This window comes from Trachurus japonicus, chromosome 16, assembly GCF_045865225.1.
Source record: "Trachurus japonicus isolate A0001 chromosome 16, Traja_1.0".
In the NCBI taxonomy this organism is placed as follows: domain Eukaryota; kingdom Metazoa; phylum Chordata; class Actinopteri; order Carangiformes; family Carangidae; genus Trachurus; species Trachurus japonicus.
This window is the reverse complement of record NC_140922.1, coordinates 26,261,376-26,283,354: the sequence shown is the minus strand read 5'-3', so window position 1 is coordinate 26,283,354 and position 21,979 is coordinate 26,261,376. Positions and strand designations below refer to the sequence as shown.

Genomic DNA, 21,979 nt, shown 5'->3' with positions numbered 1-21,979 from the left:
AGTCGGACGTAGAGGGGATGGGGGGGGGGACTCAATCCGTACTCCATTCTTCAAGACCTTCAGGCGCACTGAGGTGCTCCAACTCTAAAGCCAAACAGTTTAGCGTAAGCTGTACCTGCCCTGAAGACAAGCAACCTCCTTTCTCCACCCCTGCCTTCCTTCCTTTCCTTTCTATTCTTTTCCTTCCCTTCTTTCTTTACTTCCTTTTTCTTCCTTTCCTTTGATTTTTTCCAAGTCATTTCATTTTCCCTTCCTGTCATTTCCTTATGATTCCTTTCCTTTCCTCTCCTTTCCTTTCCTTTCCTCCTCCTCTCTGTCATCTCTCCTTTCCTTTAATATTCCTACATCCCCAGCGCCATTCTCTCCTGATCCAGGCAAAACTTGTACATGATTCGTCTTCACTTCCCACCATCTCTTGCCCTTGAGCTTCAAATTACAATGTCCCCAACTTTCTTTGTAGTGGAGGATGTTTAATTCAACTTCACAAGTGAACGTGTGTTTACTGCCATAACTCTGTGTGTAATGCGTATGTCCTGAGAACTATTTGAAGTTGTAAACAAGAGAAAGTAGAATTTGTAATGTGTGTGCTCCAGGACTTGTAATCGTGTCTTGGAGGTACAGTGTACATATCCACATGTGTGCTTCTTGTGTTTGGCTTTGGTCAGAGGACAGAGCAGTCCCGTCGCTTCACTACTCACTGTTTGAATTACTCGAAATTTCCCATTTGAATTCAATTGGGAAGGACTTGTTTGATCTTTTGCATGTAAGTTAGGGACGACTCCCCGAGCAGCGAGAAGCTGTGCGAGGGAACATAATAGAGAACCTGGAGCCAGTAATGTTCACCTGTATGGATATTACCATGGCCCCTGGGGGTCACGGTGGCAGGTGGCATATTCTCTGGACAGAACCAGTCTTTCTCTGTCGGGAATAAACATGCGGACGGGGGTTTTCTTCAAAGAGGAAGAAAAAGGGAAGTCAGGAGTCAATCAGTCAATGGGGTCACAACAAATCCCTGCTCTCATAACCACACATGGAAGACTAGGATCAGTCACAGGCAGTAAATAAAGACAAACAATAAAATAGTAGGCATGATGCTTGAATAAAGCCCCTGCCTTTAGATAAACCTCTGTGCCCCCTTTAGGTATTGGATTTTAATATTCTTTTGAACTCCCCTCTCTTCCCTGCTGGAGTTATAAATTTCATGATGCATTAGAATGGCATCTACTGTATGCGATTTTTGCATTTCGGGAGCCTCCCTCAGTCGATGCAGCCAATCTCACCTCCTCATTCAAAAAACTGAGCTCCCTCCAAATCTGAGTGTCGAGAATAATAATTACAGTAAACACAGTGGGAAGTACAAGAAATTAAAAAAAGAAAGAGAAAATAGACTTGAGGCAAAGAACAAAGAAGAAGATACACGTTAAACATCATGATGAACAAACTGGACGGCGGTTGGCTATCTGTGACTCACACACACACACACCACCTGATCATCTACATATTTCTGCAGTGTTCAATAGTTTGATCTCAGAGTGCACTTCTGAGAAATGGGGTCTCACTAAATCCACTGTAAGAGACCAACAATATTTACACCAAGTTAAGTAAATAAGATAAAGATGGTGAACTTGCCCCTCACTAAATGCATTAGACGTGAACTCTCTTATCAGAGTCTCAGCACACGCACTGTTAAAAGATGGGTTTCCTGGGCTGGAAATGGTCTTTGTTACCCAATTAGTTTGCTGACGACCCCGTGGTATAATATTCCTGCTTTGACAGCCTCACACACATCCATCTAATGAGGCGCTGCTGGACCACCACGGAGTGAATGGACACTGTCCAGACCTTCATCTCCTCCAGCACCTATCAGCTTTCTTATCTTCAATGCTAACCTTTTTTTCTTTTTTCTTTTTTTGGTCAGAAGACTTGAATTTTTCTGCTTGGTTGTTCATCCGTCCAGCGTCATTTTAACAGGGCTTTGTCTATGATAGGCCGCGAGCCAACTAGGCTGAGGATCAGAGGGCTAAGGCCAGGACAGGGGACAGCGAGGACTTATCAAGGTCTACCAGCAGGGGTTTGCCTCCCTGTAGGGTGGCTGTCCTTCTTTCTCTGAAGGAGGTGAAGCAAGTAAAGCCTCTGTGCTGGTCCTCTTCCCTCACTAATTCAAGAGAGAAAGAAGGGGAGAAAAGCCTAGAATAGACAACGTCCATGCAGAAATAATGTTGCAGAGTCTCCTCGCCTTGCTTTCTAACATGAAGCTCCAACTTTACATCTTAAAAAAGACACAACAAAGACACTCTCTTACTATCTCTGCAATCTCAACTGAGGGATGAGTCCATCTTCTACAACTTCCACCGCCCTCCTCCCTCCCCCTCTTCTCTGTACTCATTTTGTGCTGGAATAACAAGAGCACTAAGGGCTTGCAAATGGAAACAATCGAGGATTATCTGCACCACTTCTCAAGAAAGTTGTTTCAACATATCATGAGTTACAGCCATGACAGTGACAGATGGCAAAGCAGCTGGCACCACTCAACTTTGTTTCACTTTTCTTTCTTTTTTTTCCGCTTCTCTTCCATCTTCTTCTTCTTCCTCTTGCGCCTTTGCTGCAGTAGAGGTCTGTTGTGTATTGAAGTGTTGGATAATCATTCATTTGGGAAGACATATTGCATACGGTAATACAGTACAAGGCGATATGTGTGAAGCCGGGGACTTCTGAGCTTGACTATTGTTGCCTGTCAGACCGACGTTCTGCAAAGACTGAAATCACGGCTTTGCTTATTTGTGGAATCCTTAAAAATAAGGTATGTAACAGCCAAAGGATCATCTCCCTAAATCTGTGACATGGCGTCATTCAAATTCATAAAACTCAAGAGATAAGTGTGGAAGTGATAGTGTGTGACTTGTTCAAGTATTATGCCATCCCGAATGGAACAGTTGCTCATGAATGTTAATGTTCATATCAAGCTGTTCGTGTGTTTACAACATACAGGAACCATAAGTAAGCAGATACTACATCCATCTCCTCGGTGTGACAGTTTGCTACACAGACTGTGCTGCTCCCTGATGGGGCCCTGGCAGACAGCAAACACCCAGAGAGTTGTGAGGGGGACAGGGACGTCCAGCTCACCCTACAGCCCCGTGGGTGTGAAGAGAGGCCCACCAGGACCTCCAACCTCACTGGGGCTTTCAGCCATCACTGGTCTTCTTGCTCTGCTGCTGCTGCTGCTGCTACTGCTGGTGAATGGTGCCTGAACAGACTGTTAGAGGAACACAGTTGCTTGCCTATCTATTACAGCTACAGAATTTAGTTATAGTTGAATGGCCACATCTGCAGACGCACGCAATCACTTTAGCTAAAGACACTTTGGCAATATTTTTTTAATGTGAAATCTGTAGACTAATATTCATCTCTTTTATGTTCCTGCTTTAAGACAGCAGCAACAAAGATTTTTCACACACTGAACTACAGAGACACGAATGGAAACACTAAACAAGGATATACTGTATATATATTTTTAATTTTTGTGACAAATCTCCATTTTAACATTTATAAATCTGACCCAAACAGATCTGGGGATTTGGCTGCTGCATTGCTGTACAGCAAACAATTAGATGTACATGGTGTAAAACAGGAACATATCATTCTTCCAGCCTTTTAAATATATAACTTCTAACATCTAAATGTACTAAATGTGTATAAGCAAAAGAAAGCATGGTTGGCAGATAAATGGCCTTTCAGAGTGATAAATTATTTCATATTAGTACATTATTTGCAGAGTGGGTACATTTACTATAGTATTGTTCAAATTTTAGGTATTTTTCTTTAGAAACATCCTCAACCAAAGATTATTAGGTTGTTAATATGATGCATCATATTAAAGCATTTCAGCATTTGCTGAAGTCGGTGGAGCTACTTTTCACTATATCATGTTTTGTTATTTATTATATCATTACATTATACACTACTTTTTTATCTTAAAAGTAACTAGTCACTATCTGTCGAATAAATACAGAGGAGTATTTCACTGCAAACACAGGCAATTCAAAACGAATATAGTCTGATATTGAATGTTACATTTAATTTGACAAACTATTTAAACCTAAACCAAAACTGCAGTGAATTATGCTGCAGATCACCTCCATCTTTGTATTTGTGTTTTGATCTAGTCGCTGTAGCCTTGGCACGTCTGAGGAAACCATGCAGCCATTACAGTGAGCACAAAGCAAATCAGTGAGTCCTGCTCTGCTTATCAGGGGACCTGCCATATCAGTTTGGCTAGTTGTGTTGTGATGTAAGGACAGCAAAATGTCAGGTTCACTTGTAGATCAAGTCAACCATGCATTATCTCTCAAACAGTGGAGCTTGGCTGCAGCTGTAATAGCTCTGACTAGCTGACTGACTGACTGAGTGCTTCACGGATAATACGTGAAGCTGTGGGCGGCTATAAGTTCCAGCCATGCTTTGAAAACTTTGAAAGTGCAGCCTTGGAAAATAATAACAATAAAACAGAACAATAGCTCTGTGTGTGTGTGTTTCATTGGCCACAGTCTAAGACTCACTCACCATCAAACTCCCAGAGAGACGTCAGTGTCATGTTGATCTGTGCTAAAACAGCTCAGATTTACAGGGCTACTTCAATAGAGTGAGCTTGGATGAGTCTCACTTTTTAATGTAAGAACATGCAAACCATCGATAATGCCATCGATAAATATATGGATGACATTGAGCAAGGGAAAGCAGGCCAGATAATTACCATTTTACCCATCTGAAGAGACCCCAGCCCTGATATTGGTTTAAACCCAAGAAATAATTGATGCATGCAATCACAAATTGGTTCTCCGCCTAAAATTTGGGCCCATTATTTCATTAGATGAAGCCACATTCTTTGTGCCAAAATTATTTGTGTGTCCAACACAGAAATTCAAATCCTGTTAGTCCTGATAATGTCTGGCGCTTTCAAAACCATATCCAAGACAGTGTGACTTTCAGATGGAAAAGCACAGGCCACCTTTAAATGCAAACATAAATCAGAATGTTTGGACTTCAAATTGCTGATTTTTTCTTTTTTTTTTAGTTTAATGGTTTGTTTGTTTATGTGCATGTGCATGCATATTTGATGCTGTGTGTATTTGTGTGTGTGTGTGTGTGTGTGTGTGTGTCATTTAGCAGATATGCTACAGAGAGGTCCTATCCTGGGGTGCCTTCTTGCATATGTAATTGGATGTTACTGTAAATAATTGCCTGGGCATGTGCCAGTGTGATGATGGCGATGATTTGTGTGTGTCGGCTCATGTGTGACTGTATGTGTGTAGAACACGTGTGTATCCTTCTGTATGTTTGTGTGAGACAGTACATGTGTGCATGTGTGTATGTGTGTGTGCGTGTGTGTGTGCGAGCGCATCTGCCCCATCCGTACTCCACTCTCAAGTCCCACTGATTCTCCTTTCCAGCCATGTTGAATCCTCTTTTCCTTATCAGGCGAGCCCAGGCCTGCATCAGGCTCTCCTTGCTATGACAGAGGCTACAACAATAGGCCTGCGATACCGCTGCTTAGCGCTGCGTTTCGGAGGGGAAACCTGCCACGGGCGCAGATTAACTACAACACACACACACACAAAATAGATTGCAGCCTCCAAAACAAAACATTTTTCAGAATGCCTCCTCTTGATTAATGAAGCAATGACAAGAAGAAAAATATAATTTCTGAAACAGAAAAATCCGCCACCACTTGTTAAAGTTTAGGGCTAGCTAACAATAAACATATTGGAGGGAGAGGGTGGGCAAAAAGGGGCGAGATAAATGGCTTGAGTGATGGGCTGAATAATTTCTAGAGCATTTTTTGGTTACACAGGCCCATATTCCTACCCTTGTACTAAATTACACAATAATCACACTCCATCGGATGACACCCTCTGTTCTCTCTCTGTCCCAGGTTAAAATTAGGACAGTATCTTGACATTTTCGCTCTTCTGTAGTCTGCAAACTAAAGCTCTCTGTTCGCAGCCAAAAGCACCACATAGTCTGCACGCACACACACACACTGATTCACTCGTGCCCTCCCACATATACACAGGCACTACAGTACAACCCAAAACACACACTTGAGTGCATGTACACTCAAAAAAAAAGGGGGGTGCACTTGTGCACACGTGGAAGCACACGTGCATTTAACAGCTATGTTCTCATGTGCTTTTTGGCAAAAAATAATAATTCTTCATCCTCTTTCAGAGTGAGACTCAACACCAGCAGTGTTAAAAGAATGAATAAAGGCTTCTCTTTGTATCTCAAAACAATTTCCAATGACAGAATCAGACAAAAATGTAACAGAGGTTGATGTTGTTTCTCCTCTGTTGTCCTCAGGTGACACAACTCCATATTCCACCTTGGTTTAGATTGGGGGGAAATAAATATGACGATTATGTGATAATGATGATGTACGACTATTCTACGCTAATATTTTCATACTGTGTTAATTGGTTATTATACTTATTTTGCCCAAAGCACTTACTGACTTTTATTATGTCCTTGTAACCTGTTCCTGAAATCACTGCCTTTGTATCAGGGCCTTTGTGTGGAAAATAGATTACAGTAGTAGATTTGTTTTTATCATCAACCTATGCTCACAGCAAAATGAGCTAATATACAACAAGTGTATTAAGATGGGAGATAAAAGCAAAAACTGCCTAGATCTTAATCTGAAATTAAGCAAGTCTCATGCATTTCAATTACTGTGTAATTTGCACTAAAAGGCCCTCAAAACACATAAAGACCAGAATTCTATTGAATCCAGACTCATTACAGTGCACCTTGACTAAGCCCCAGTAATTAGCATTGGTGAGGCATTGTACAAGAGGCGGCAACACCCTCATCAACACACATTTACAACAGAGCTCTAAATCTGCTGCTCATTAATAGCTTGCCTCCCAATCAATTATTAACACCTACAATGGAAGCCAGGCTCACCAGGGCCAGGCCTCTTACTCCAGGCAAACCGTGGGCCACCTTCTCCTCCCAGTTCTGTCCAGCATAGGTAATTACCGCTTTTAAAGACACCTGCTACTCAATAGCTTCGACCCAGACTGTTAATTTAGCCCCCCGATTGCAGACATTTATGTCTGAGTGTCACTATTAATTTGCGTTAATTTGGAGAGTGTGAGGAAGCCGGGCAGAGGCGTTGTCGGCAGCCGGCTGAATGTGCTCGTCGCTCACCTGCGCCGGGGCTGCGGCTGTAATTGGAGTCTAATGGTCTGATTGATCAGTGAGAGAAGTGAGGGATGAGACTGCGCTCTGGCAGCTCCATCAGTCAGACAGAGAGAGGAGAGGAGGAGGAAGAAGAACAGAGTTAAGGGAAGCAGCTGACAGCTACAGCAAAATGCAAGGTCCTGGGTGTTTTATTCTTTCTAGGTTTTGTTCTTTCCTTTACTTTTTGTCTTTCTGTCTGTTACCTGCTTAGAGACCTCCCTATTCTGCCTTCCTCAGCTTTGCCTTTGTTACTACAAAGTACTCAGGTACCCAGTGACCCAGGCCAATTACAAAGTTTTCAGTTCACACTCTGGTCTCTGTCTTTCAGAATAGAAAACCTTAAGTTTCTCTGGTTGAAGCTGGGTTTGCTGCACTCTGTACTAACCGTCTTTAAAATATTACACTCGGAAAGTATTTCTGTAGTGGGATAAATGTGTTTTAAAACTCTTCAGCCGCAGCATTAAAACAAGTGACTAGTTTTAATGTTGTGACTGGTCTGTGTATTTTTGACTCAGTCAGGCAATGAAGCCGACGTGGAAAATAACTGCAGTCACAAATTAAGTTTCACATCAAATTACTAAAACAGGCTACGGATATACACCAATCAGCCACAACAATTAAAACAGTCACTTATTTTAATGTTACGGCTGATCAGAGTATATGCAGTCTAAGTAGAGTATAAAGAGGCAGCACAGTAGGACCAGCCATATGAGTGGTCCAATATAGTGCAGTGTGATTGTGTTAACAGTTCTGCAACAGCAATAACTATAACTCCGGTGCTTCATGCCAAGCTGAGCCCCTGGGGTCTACAGACCTGCCACGGCCGACCCATCAGCTGTGAAATCTGCTTTCCTCTTTGATAAACGGTCGAGATGTGACCCTATCTCTGTCCTGCAGATGCCCAGATTTCCTGTCATGCTTTTTCCACTCTGTTTTTTCCTGCTTCCTCTCTCTCTCTTTCTCTCTCTCTCTCTCACTCTCCCCAGCGCGCTCTCTTTTCATTCTTTCTTTTTCAAGCGTCATACCTCTCTTTCCAGGACTGCCTGGACAACTGCATGTAACGCTCCACTCACTGTTCTTTTCTCAGCATCATCCATCACTCCGCTCCGCTACCGAGGCCTGTCGTCCACCAGCAGCCAAACCCACATCGGCTCCCACGCCACAGCACATGCAGCAGTTAGGCCAGCTCCCGCTTGCTGCCTCTTGGGACCAGTAACCGCCCTCCCTATACCTCCTCTCCTCTCCTCTCCTCTCATCCTTTCCTCCACAGAACTACTCCCCAGACACCAGGCGGACCTAACATAGTTTCCTCCTAAATGCCTCTGAATGTGCCAAAGTCCTGCACCTGTCCATGTTAATGCAGAAGCTGCACAAATTCACTGTACTTCCATTATTTACCTGTGATTCACTTTAAGAAGTCAGAGCACTTTTAGTCCCCCCTCGGGGCTTGATGCCAGAGATTGAGAAACAGACCTATGCACCGTACGCAGCGGCTTGACAAAAATAGCTTGACCTCTAAAAAGTCACATCTTAAATGACGTGTCTGAATGAAGGGATAAAATATGTTTGATTTCAGAAAGGGCATATCAATATCTCACCAGCAGGTCATGTGTTTCAAGCATGAGAGAGGTGTCACTCCAACCATATACTCCGGGTGTCTCCGGGTAATTCATTCACCTCTATGGTTTCAAAAAAAATCTAAGAGAGTAAAAGGAGATTTAATAGTCTGTGGAGGTCACACTTCATAAGAATGACAGAGAGAGACTCTGAGCTGAGGTAGAGACCCATGAAGCAATGAGCCTTTATTTCTACCTCAAACACTTTCTGCTGACTTCTAACCCCGCTCTGCAGCACTGGCCGCACTGACATGCATCAAAACTACAGCCAGTTTTTTCCCCCTCCTCCTCTTCCCCCTCTTCCACCTTGTTCTCCTTCCCTCCTCTGTTTCCTCACTCTCACATTTGTTATGTCAACTTTTCCCTCTCCAGGTGAGGCATCGGGGTCCGTCCCCTGTCTTGATGTGTCCGTGTTTGAAGTTTTCGCACAACTCTCCCAACAACCGCCTCCCACTGAAATAACTGAGATAAATGCAGCACCACATTAGGGATGTTGCCAACGGCTGCATGTTTAACAAGGCAACAGCTCAATGACGAGAGGTTTGATTAAACAACAACACAAGAGAGAGAGAAATAAATCTATGCTACTGTAAATGGGATGATTCCCTCATGATGCGCGAAACTACAAGAATTGGCTGAACAAAGTAAAAAGGTACACTGAACACACACACACACAAAAAAGGAGGCTCGGTAAAACAACATGCCAGTTGGGTTGACCTAGCCTTTAATGAGAGATAGTGAGAAGCTGCTAACAGCCAGTATCCCATTTGAGAGATGAAACTTAGGAGAGGAGGAGGGCAAGCAGCAAAGCATTGAAAGAGCCCCCATGAGAACAGACACACATGAGATCCTTAAAGGCAATATGCCAGAGCTTCTTCCTCGGCTTTTAATTGCGAGGGAGGTTTGGCATATTCTGTAACCCCTCCACAGCCTATTACAGGTGACGACCAGCACCTGCTCACTTAAAAAAAAGAAGAAAAAAAAATAGAAGAAAACCTAGGGAGGATCTGCAACGTAGCGTTGAATTCCTCAGAGGGCAGTTAGTTAAGAACTTATCACTCTTGCCAAGAGCAACAAGCAGTGTATGCATCTAGTTCAGCAGGTAGAGTGATAAATTTGTAAAGTTTGTATCTACCGAAAACACCCAAGCAACAAACAATTCAGGAGAGATGTTTTATGTGACATCACTTGGTATGTCTGAGGGTCATTTGAGGGACACTTGAAGGTTGGTTTTGGATTCCTTTCAGGGAAATTCATGCAGAGATTGCTGGAGAAATATATGGAGTGTGTTACTTTGGCAGGCAACTTGAGGTGTTGCTCTGTCAAATCACTTTTCCGCCCAAGGATAACTGGCTTTACCCTGAGAGAAGCCATATTTCATGGCTATAATACGGCCTGAGTTATTTAAAGCCACTGATGACTTCAAAACCGCGAGAGGAGCTTAGAAAACAGTCGAAACTGCTCTGAAATGATTTAATAAAGTTTTGTGTTTAAGGAATCTGGGAAAATGGGGGGAGGGCCTGTGAGTCGCAAGTCCTCATGGACTTGTCCTTATGTTTCTTAACAGGATGAATGTGAGTCTGGTTACAGATTTAATGGGAATTTCTTAATTAATCCAAATGCAGAATTGAATATCAAAACCTTGGAGGACTTGTCACTCCACCAGAGCAGCAGGTCAACACCAGCACTCTGCTGGGATCTTTGAAACAAGAGATATGAAGCCGCTGTGTGCAGGGTAACATCAAAAATAATGGACTGTGACTTCGTTCAATTGAAGCCTGCACTGGGCTCAAAATCCACCAATTAAAATGTTTTGTCATAAAATATGCAGATGAAATGGTTAAAATAGATGCACTTCAAAGGCTTTTGTTGAGGGCCAGCTGGATCCCAGAAGAGTCACCTCAATAGGTTTGAATGTCACAGGAATAACTGTTAACGTGGGCTTCAGATGAAGGACTAGTAATCATGTTGCCATGGCGGCTAACGGCAAAGCCTGACCAAATAAAGTCACGCTCGCTAATAACAACACATAGTGAATCTCAGTGAGAGATATAAAAGGAGGTTATAAGTTGGAGCTGTGTTTGTGCTTTGCTGCCAAGTTGTGGAACATTAAACATGTGGCATAATGAGGGTTCATATAGTGTAAATTAACAATTGCTCTGTCTTTTATACTTACACAGACTCAACCAAAGCTTAGTTTTTAAGACATAACAACTGTCCCGAACAGCTTCATTTTGCCACTTCTTCATTACTGCACACTCTTTCACCTGCCTTTGCAGATAGGAGAAGATGCCCACAAGGTTTCTAACTACTTTGAAGAGATGTGGCAACATATTGGAGCCTCTCTACATGAACTGAGTTTGAGATTTTTTGCATAGCCAGCTGGGCACCTAGCTACATCATTGAACTGTTCAGTATAGGAACCATCATGTAACCTGAGACTCATGAGCAGAGGCCTCTCAGGCTCAAAGCCACAGACAACTTTTCTGTCCAGGCCTCAAGACAATATGCCAATTGCCAAACAAGATTTGCTGAGCTAAGTCTATAAAATCACCTCATAAACCACTCTTATATTCTTTAGCTTACTCAGATTTTAGCTGATTTCCTTGTTTTTATGTTCCATTTATCTTTAACCACTATGTTTTAAGCCCGTCTTGTTTTAGTCTCTATTTTATTGCATGATTATGGTTGGTTGGTGAATATTAAATGTTCAAAATTATACAGTAGTCCAGAACAGAGACATACCAGTGCAGTGCTGTCAGTGCTCATCTCAATCTTCCCCTCGAAGGGTCCCCATGTCGTCCCCACGGGGAGCTGCTGCCGGCTGTGGATCCGACGCTCGCCATCTTTAAGGAAGGCATCCAGCTCTCCTAAAAACACACCAGAACCCAAAGCAGTCAGCCATAGCGCTCCACGTATAGCACGCAAAGTTCCACATCGAATCACAGGAATGTTCTCTCATTGTCCTTCCTCCCCCCCCTCAAAGCCTCATGTGCGGTGACATTATTGTCTCAGAGCCCTGCAGTCACCAGTGAAGGTTAAAGACAAACAGTTTCAAAATGGATAAGCAAATCAAGCGAGCAGCCATCTGATGTTGTTCCTCAGACACATGGTGCGCTAACCTGACGTGAAAGGTGTCTTGTGTTGAGATAATGTCTGTGAGACAGTGCAGACTTGGCTGGCTGGCGAGAGCTGCTGGTGGCAGGCGTATTTCTGTTGTTCCAGGAAGGCTGGGCCCTTGTTAGTGCTGAGCAGAGCTCCGGCTAATTAACAGTGAAACCGGATAGCACAGCTAGCTGTACTGGTACTCACCTCTGTGACAACCCCTGCTGTCATATCTCTTAGATTCAATGTACTTTTTCGGGATGGTGATTAATCAAATAGGTATGATAGAACACTACAGCAGGCCATGGCATAGTTTACAGAGAAGTGTGTCTGTGTGAGTGTGTGAGTGTGTGTATTGCTAAGGAGCTCTCTGCTGTACATTTCTAAGTGGCTGCATTGATGACCCAAGTCTTACCCAAGTTATTATGATGCCTCAGACATCTTAAAGTACAAGTCTTATCTTGTTTCATAGACTTTTTTTATGAGAGGTCAGAGATCTGGGTTGGCTACAGGACATTACCATTGTCAAACAAACTGCCACCTATATATTATGCAGCCAAGCTAATAATCATTAATGTATTCTCAGTCAAACAAACTCTAACATGAGCTGTTAACATTGTGTCTTTTAACCTATTTGTTCACACATGTGGCTAATGGGTATTCAGGGCATTCGGTTCAAGCTGAATGGGCTGAAGTGATCACTGAACTTTTCTGATGCGGATGCGGTATAATGACCTATTCAAGCCCCGCTCCACTCTGTAAATATCAGCCGTGTATCTGTGGCACGCTGCCGTTGTCCGTCTGTTGTGCTGGTATGGAAATGTGTGCTTATGTGCTCCTGCCCATGCATAAACATGATCTAAACATCAGGCTAGTGATATTACCTACCACTATAAATGACCGTACGCAGTGGTGGGAACTCCACTATTGATAAAAATAGCTAAATGTCAAACTTTTTTTTTATGACACGCTGTAAAGACTGATGTTTAGTTATATGCTAAAGCATCATTTTGGGATTGACCCACAAAAAGGATAATCCGGACAGCCTATTCTTTTCCTTTATTCTGTGTCCTCTCGCCACCTCCCATGTTCCTGCTGCTGCCTGCTGTCTTCCCGGTGCTGCAGTGGAAGGTGGGTAAGCTCATTACAGAGAAATAATTAAACATTGGTGCACAGCTGGTCGTCATCACTGAGAGCAACAGCCACCGCTTGATGCATTCTGTTTGTCCTCAGATAAGACCCACGGCCTTTAACCGCTTGGATGCAAGTTCCTGTTTAGCCCCGCTTGACACACAGCTACAGCCGTCCCTGGCCAACGATTTTGATTCCTTTCCCCGTTTCTTTCCCTTTTTGGGTGGGATGCTTGGAGTAAAAAGGGGGTAACGGGTAGTGTAGGTGCGAGAAGAAGAAGAGGGGGGGAGGAGGGGAAGAAGAGGGTACGATTCAATTTGTGCAGTTTGTGGTCCACCATGTTTAGGTGCCAGTTGTGTGCATCCCACACCAAATGTTGCCTGAGGACCTTGGCTCACAGATGGCTTGTCACATCTGTTGCTGATACTAGTGGAAGATCTCCACAAAAACACCCGTGGATGAATAATGAGTTCCCTTCATGGGCTGTCTGTATGTTCTCTATGAACATTTACAGGTTTACTAACCAAAAATATACAGACAGATGTGTTCAGTTATCAGCTGGGCTGCTGACAATTTTTGCAATTACGCCTGCATCAAGTCTTGTCATCGTGACAATTCCTTACAAACCCCCCCAAAATCCCAACCATAGTCATCGGAAATGAATTTAGAGCAAACACGGAAGTCATTTTGTTTAACCTGTCACACTCCAAATGATAAACAGGGACAAGTGGAAATCTAATGACGGCCAATGATGAGATTTGACAAACCCGGCGGCACCTGTGTTCCCTCCTCAACGTTCCTCATCACCCAGTCCTCAAATGCCACACACTTGGCAACACATGAGCCCATGACGTGGCTCAAGAGCTGTATCCCCTCCTCTAAATCCCAACCAACCCCTTTCTCCACCACCTTCACCCCTTTTTACACCCCCCTCAATCACCACCACCTACCCCCTGCCCCCCCACCACCCACCACCACCCACCCCTCCCTCGATAAGATCATCATCTGTCGCTAGACTCTAGGGTCTGTTCCTGCACTCCACAGATACTTGGCAGACCAATGAATGTCCCTTTGTGTGGAGAGATCCTCCTCAGATAGCACCCAAGATGCTCCACGCTGGCATCTGTTTGTTTTTTTTATATGTGTGTATGTGTGTCCTGTCTTTCTTTTCTGTTATGGTGCGGAGAAACAGGCAACCTCATCTCTCCATTCAGTGGCATACGACTGAATGCTAATGAGTTTCTCAGTGGCAGGGTGCCAGCCTGGTATGATTTAAAGAATAAATGGGTGTGGACTATTGACACTCTAGAGGAGGAAGACCAAACTATCAATGTCTACTTTTAAATCATGTTATTTAATACAACAAAACTTTTCAGCAGTCTCACTACCAAGAAGTTTCCCTTTTTATTTCTCATTAAGGTTTAATAAATCATTATATTTAGCACTGTCTGTTCCATCTAATCATTTAAACTACATGATGTTTTTGTTATGGATGTTCCACACAGTTAAATAGTTTTCTATTTAGATGAATCTTGTGAATGCTTTGTATGCATTTCCCAGGATCTTTGGTTTCATACTGTAATTTGGTCACATTTGCTTTCCGGTGCAGCACTGATAGTACGTTTGTTTGTTTGCACATTGCTGCTTTCTAATGTTGTTCAAAGGCCACATTGCCACATTGTATGAAGGCAGATTTCCATGTCTTCTTTGATCATAAAGCAGGTGTAGGGTCTCAATTTATACTGTGAAAATATTAAAGCTCTCAGTCCACATAAATGCCTGTTTTCAGAGTGATCCCTTTAAACCTTTGTGATGTCATAAAAAGCAGGCAGCACCCTCAGCCATGACCAAGCCCAGCTCAACCACAGCCGTCACTCAACTTTACAAGATATGTATATGTTTTGATCACTCAGAAAACAACGAGCCAATCAGAGGACAGGTTCAGAGTCTGAATTCTGATTGGCTCACTGATGTGCTGTTGCTGGAGCTCCAGGGAGAAGCCTGTGAGAGGAGATGGTTTTTGTTACTTAAACCCAAAAGTATTTCTTCTAATGTGTATTAACTCATCAAATAAAACACTGGAGGTGTAAAATATAGGAGGGCCCTCAAGGGAATTTATTCTAGGTTAAAATGAAATCACTGTTTTGTAAATTACACTTGCGGTTGGGTGAAATCCTATAATGTTCACTCTGACTTGATTTAGGGCTGCAACTCAAATATTCTTCCACTTAATTCTTTTAAATGCAATGATAGATCCACATTTCAGTATGAATGTTTCCATTAATGCACATGAAATGTAAGTCTAAAATTTCTTAATATAATTTCCAGCCCAGAATAAGGTCTCTGCTAATGGTCAGATATGACAAATGACATCATCAACTCGCTGCTGCAGATTAACATTTGTTAAAGCAATGGATCTGCTCGAGCTATTTTCAACATGAATTTAACTTCTCTAACTAGTTCAAAAAACCAACTTCAAGGAGAATAAATTGCCTGTTGTACTAAAAAAAAAAAGAGTCTGATTAATGTCTCAGCTGCTGGTTTACTTCACCTTTTATCACAAGTATATTAACGGGAAGGACCGATGTTAAAGGGGAAACAAAGAGCAGCGCAATAGAGACAAGTGGGAAAATATGCTTGAGCTTCACACAGCAGACGATCCCCCTTGATATCAAGCAGTACCTTTGAATCAAAGCAAATAAATGACTGCTGTTCAAAGTTCAATAACCTGTGCCTGGCAATTCACAGATGTCCTACTGAATCCTAGTCATCTCCACTGATAGGCTATGTTATAGAGCCAGCAAATGGGCTATAAATTAATATACCATGAGAGAGGCATATGGGGTGAAATGGAATGCACTGTATCGGTTCAACAAAAGGTGCCACATCTTTAAAGCAGATATGTGATATGAAATTTTACAGCTGAAGGAGAAATGTCACAGAGCTTTGATAAGAGAGCGATGAACCCCCCCCCACTCACTCTCACACACACACACACACACACACACACTCCCAAGCCACTATTATCAGGTCCTATTGAGCAAAATGCATCATTTATAACCCACAGCTCACACTATAATCTCACAGAAAGGTGCTTGTTTTAAAAAAAAAAAGAAAAAGAAAAGTGGAGGACCCCCACCGATGTGAGTGCCACCGCTCTCCTCCTCCTTACCCCCCACCCCATCCAAAACCTGCCTTGACTGACTGGGAGAAAGTTGAACCTGCAAGTCTCCAGGCAACGACATGAGTTTGGTCGCATGAGGAGTGTGTGTGTGTGTGGAGGGGGTGACTTGGTGGGAGAGGGAGGGGGGGGATTCAGCCTTTGGGGTCAGGCTTGTTTTCAGGTGGTGGACAGCTTGGGGGGAGAGAGTTAAACAAGCCAAAAGGATTAGGGTATTTTAGCTGTGACACTCCACACAGGCTGAGCAGGGGGGCTGTGGGGTGACGTGGGGGATTGTGGGGGTCCCTCGGAGGGAGGACTCCAACCCCCTTGTTGCAGAAAGACTCAACAATGCCTGCAAAGTAATATTTCCAAAGACACAGCAAGAAATACACCAGATAAGATGGTTGGAAATCCTAGATTATGTTTAACTCCTGACAATATTTTGTACAACTATAAAAATAAAAAAAATGCTACACTAGGCCTCTATATAATATGGCTCTGTGGTTAAAGGGCCAGTGTTTGGGAAACAAATTCAATATCATACCTTCATGTTTTGTTAACGTGCACAAAGAGGAGTTACGTAGCTAGTAATTATTATTTTTTTGTCTCTGAGCCGTAACTTCTTAACTCGTTACCTGGCAACAAGCTCCCAGACATGCCACAGGCTGGCTCGTAACCACCTATAAAATGGCAAACTGTCATTTCTATACTTATGTGCTTTTGTACATATTAAAGAAACAACATGTTAATTAGTGAGCCTTGGAGGTATTAGGGTAGATTTTGTTGGCACTGGACTGAGCCAAACTCGCTGCTTCCACCTGATTCCAGTGTTTATGCTAATGCAAGCTAACTGGCTGCTGGCGGTAGCCCTATATTTATGGACAGATATGAGAGTGGTATTGATCGTTTCATCTGACCCGCTGCCAAACAGAGAAAACTACCCCTCTAATAAATTAATTTAACTGCGGCTCTGCAACAGCACTGTGACACAGTGTGACTGTGAACATATATATCGCAAGGTGTGTGTCCGTGCAGTATAGAAAATTGATATTGCACTGCGTGTTTATATGTGGTTTACAGAGATGACCCGGGGTTGTGTCCTCTTTGACTCTCTTAAGTGATCGAAATAATAAAGAAACAGGAAAGTTTAGAGTAGTAGGCTACAGCTACACAGACACATTCTCACAGACAGCTCGGCCCTGCAGTACATTATCAACACGCAGACTGTTGTTTGGTGTCATTGAATGAATTGAAATATACCAGCTGTCAGGTGCTCCATTTCATCAAAAAAAAAGAAAAAAAAGCTTGGTGAAGTTAGCAGCAGAGCTCGGCAGACAACAATCTCTGAAACATCCATCTTTAGGGGAACGCTGCAATTTCTATTGATAGCATGTAAAGGGGGACAGCAAAACTTAAAGAATGACTGTCCTCACACAGAGATATCACCGTATCGCTGACAACATCTAGAGGACACACACCACTCCTGCTGGAATCTGATTACTTTAAATGCCTTTCTTTAAAATTTCACAGCCATCAAAAGGACATTACTCCACCTGAACGTGTCAGGATGAATGAGTAATTGATGGTGTATTCACTGGGAATGCATGTATTTGAGACAAATGGATTTTTAAAAAAAGACTGCAGGACAGAAGGAAGTTGCCATTTCGTCTGCTCAGTCTTGTCACAGCTCCAAATATAGGAAGAGATTGATTTGAGAAATATTTATATGGCTGCTCTGTCTGTGTCGTATCTAAACAAGTTGTTAGCAAGGAACACTGGTAAACATCGCTACCTTCAAGTGTTGATATTCTGAGGTTAATTCAGGAAGAGACTATTTTTAAAGTACTCCTGAATCTCCTCCCAAGTCAATTACCAGGCTGCAACTTCCCCTGGGTAACAGGGAATTCTGTTTTTTCCTGGGTGACCTAGTTGTCTTTTGTGAGTAGGTTTTAGCCGGAGCAGTTTGACAGTCAACAGATAAGATGGATTAAGCTTTTTTTTCATCCAGTTTTGATGTGAACAGCGTAAAAGCGGGTTAAATCATTGAGTTTCAGGAGTATTTTTAAATGCCTGGAGATACTGTGATAAAGGAGCTAAACCTAAGACTTGGGCAGGGAAGGTCAAGGTCGCGGCTTTGGAGAGCAGCTACCCGGTGACGGGGGCCAGCGCTCGTCTCTCTGGGAGCAAGCTGAGCGCCGCAGCCGAGCCCACCTCTCATCACTCCCAGAAAAGATACACGAAAGGAGTGAAACAAAATCCAGCGAGAGCTCGACGGGCGGCATCAAAGAGCGGTGTGCCCTGACTATGTGTGGGTTGCCTGTGTGTGTGTAAGTAAAGCATGTGTGTGAGAGTGGAGGGAGGGAGGAGGTGGGATGGATGGGGGGGTTGTTTAGTTCCTGCTTGCATTTGCGTGCATGCATGAATGAGATGAGTGTGTATGTGCCTGCCTCTGTGTGTGTGTGTGTATGTGTATGTGTGTGTGCACTGTAAAATATCGTTCCTCCATGAGCAACTAGCTCCATAATTATGTTTTGATTATTTGCAAGTACTAAAATAAAACAGCAATTAATCTGTTGATGTAAGACAGAAAATAGAAGTACGACGTACATATTAAACAAGCCAGTTTACAGAGCGATGCAACATTAAAACAAAATCACATTTTGAATGTAATTTGTATACCACCAACCCCCCCCTCCCCAACACCACCACCAACACCACCACCACCACCACCACGACCTCCTCCTCCTCTTCCCTCCTCCTCGAAAAACCTGATCTGACGCATGCTTAACATACGCATAGGAGTTGACAGCCGTACAGTCACGTGACGCAGCTCAGCCAATCCTGAATTCATTTGAATTTTTTAAGCTGCGTGGTGATGAAGCCACTTGAGCATAAGAAAAGGTGAAGAGGCGACTGAAATAACAAACAAATCAGCGCCATACACTGGGTCAGACACTGCGTGTAACATGTTTGTTTATCACATGTCACATCTGGCCCGACACTGAGAGGTTGTCTTTTTTTTTTTTTTTTTTGGTTGGAGACGTTTCTGAGGGGACATATTTAGACACATTTTTGTGGACGTCTATTCCCCCACTGCTCCTCATGTCGGTGACAGGGGAGAGTAATCCTATACACAGGCTGCTATTGTGAAATGAGAAACTAGCCTCCTTCACTGCCAGAGACCAGATGCACCTCTCTCCCTCTCTCTCTCTCTCTCTCTCTCTCTCTCTCTGTCCTAATCTGTAAACGACTTAAAGGAGCCTTATCTCCGGGCTCTTCTGCTTCATTTCATGCTTGATTTACTTTAATTTGTCTGATAGGGCACAAGGATTTGGAAATGGCCCATCTTTCGGTGGAAAATGTTCTGATTTTTCTCCGGCATTGTTATGTGGAGGTTTTTGACTTTTCTCTCCCCCTCTCTCCCTCTCTCACTCCTCCTCCTCTTTCTCCATCTCCATCTCCTCTCTCCCTCGCTCTCTCATCCTCTCTCTCTTCCTCCCTCTCTCTTTCTTTCTCCATCATCTCTCTCTTTTTTTTCTCTTTTAGATGGGAAGGGGGGGGGTGGAGGGGTTGAATCTTGCTCCAGTGCAACAGTCTGTTTGAGTGCATTTAGATTCAAGCTAACACAGCAGAAACAAGTTTTCCATGAGGTGTGATTTTGTGATGGGCGACAGCAACACTGGAGTCGTGTTTGCCTTTCAGATCCACGTTGGGCGCAGAGCAGCCGAGTGCTTCAAACCACAAAGATCTTATGTTTAAGTTAAGAGGCGACTGGCCCTACAGTTTAGCAAGTGGGTGAGCGGTTGGTGCTGATAAAGTTGCTCCACAATGAGGGACAGGGACGAGCGACATGTCTACAGATGCCTCGAGTTCATTCTCTGCTGGCGGAACTCAAGTACTTGCATGACTGTCTGGCTGCTCCCTTCGCCAAGACGTTTTCCCCCACTTCTATTTAGTGACTGAATGACAGTTGAAGCTGTGAGCTATGATTAGAGAGAAGCCCATATCTCACCAGATCCTGAATAATCTCCATCCCCTCCTACCAATGAGCGAGGAACAGAGGCAGCACAAGAAGTCAGAGAAAAAAGGGAGACAAGGAAAATGGGCAGAGCTGCCCTCTGTGTACAGAGATGTCATACAGCTCCTTTACAACAGTCGGTGTGGCCACTGAAAGTAAAAATCTAAATTCATGCAACCTCAGTCAGGTTGACTAATCTGAGCGGTGGTGGCTGTAATCAAAGAGTTTACAGTCAAATCTGTGCAGGGAAAAAAAAGGGACAAAAAGAAAAAGCCACCACATGAATTAGAGATCTGTGTTCAACAGTTGAAGTCATTGTCAACTGCTGGTTACATGACGGCTTTTACACAAAAAAAAGAAGAAAAAAAAAAGATTTCAATTTCCCACACACACTGACATCAAACGTCACTAACCCCACCTCCAAACACAATGTGCATAAATAAATGGTTAACTGCACGCACACAAGTACACAGAGCAAGAAACAGGGAAACGATTGAAATTCATCTCACAGCCTGAATTTACTTAACTGCGGGTCTGTGCACGGTGATAAACGGAGTGATGATCCGGCAACACGTCTTTATCCATGCTTTGCTTTAATTAACGGCGGCTTGTTTGTTGAAAAGATGATTAATATGCCAATGAAAATTGCATAATTGAATACCACAACACTCGCACAATCAGGGAGGAACATGCCATTTTTTATTAACTTTTTATTATCATTATTATTACTATTATTTGGTATTTTAATTCACTTGACAAGTGGGCCCCTCCCCCCCACCACAACGACACAGAAAAAAAAAAAAGAAGGAGGTGGAATTGGCGTGACCAGCGGGCCAAGCTGGGCCCAGCTGTTCATCACCAATGGGAGGCCTTCACATGCGGGGGCACTGTTCTGATATCAATACCTATCAGTGTGAAGGCTGTGAACTAGTGTGTGTGTGTATGTGTGTGTGAGAGAGAGAGTGGAGGGGGTTGAGGTTTTGGGGGGAGATGTGGCTTGGATGGGACTGAGTGCATTCATATGGCCAAATATTAATGAGAAGACAGCAAAGTGAATGAAAGTAAAACAGTCATGCATATGAAACTGAACATTATCTGAAAGCACTTGCATCCAGATTTTTACAGAAAAGCCTTGGAAATTCATGCATGAAGAAGAACTACAAACCAAAGTCACTCAAATATACTCTGTAGTTTTATTTAAAAAACGGCCAAAAAGAAATGAAAAATTCCACATGCGAGTAAGTTTCAGTTGAGCAACCCAGAGTTTACCCAGTATTATATCCCCTAGCACAGCTTGCACGAGCGTCTCCATGTTAATGTTAAATACACACATCAAATATTCAACCAATTACAATGATACCTCTTAGAAAAACGTGTGCTGCTACAGCGCCTGGGAGGCGCATTGCAGAACAAACATATTCACAGAGAATGTGTTTGACGCAATGGGTGTCAAGTCCCTGGGGGCAGAAACAGCACCACCAGCCGCGCTTTAAGTCGGCCTCATATTTAGCAACAGCTCTCGTTTTCTTCTTCTTCTTTGGACTTGTTCATGTTAAATATAATAATAATAATCACAGTGGGGAGATAGCATTGTGAGTGGACGCAAATTCGGTTCAAATGCAGACAAAATGGTTGGAAGTGAATTATCTTATTAAGGGCATTCAGTGTGCCACATCCCACGTATCCACACAAAACTCGAACTGA

General features: G+C 43.2%; 1 protein-coding gene across 2 annotated transcripts in view; it reads right to left on the bottom strand.

Annotated features, from left to right (window-relative positions):
- Positions 1-21,979, bottom strand: part of zfpm2a (zinc finger protein, FOG family member 2a) — a 117,381-nt gene that overhangs the window by 49,857 nt on the left and 45,545 nt on the right. For both annotated transcript variants that reach the window (XM_085802857.1, XM_085802858.1), the window contains exon 4: positions 11,604-11,728. In XM_085802857.1, coding sequence (XP_085658983.1) covers positions 11,604-11,728 — 125 coding nt within the window. The remainder of the gene's footprint in view (positions 1-11,603; positions 11,729-21,979) is intronic.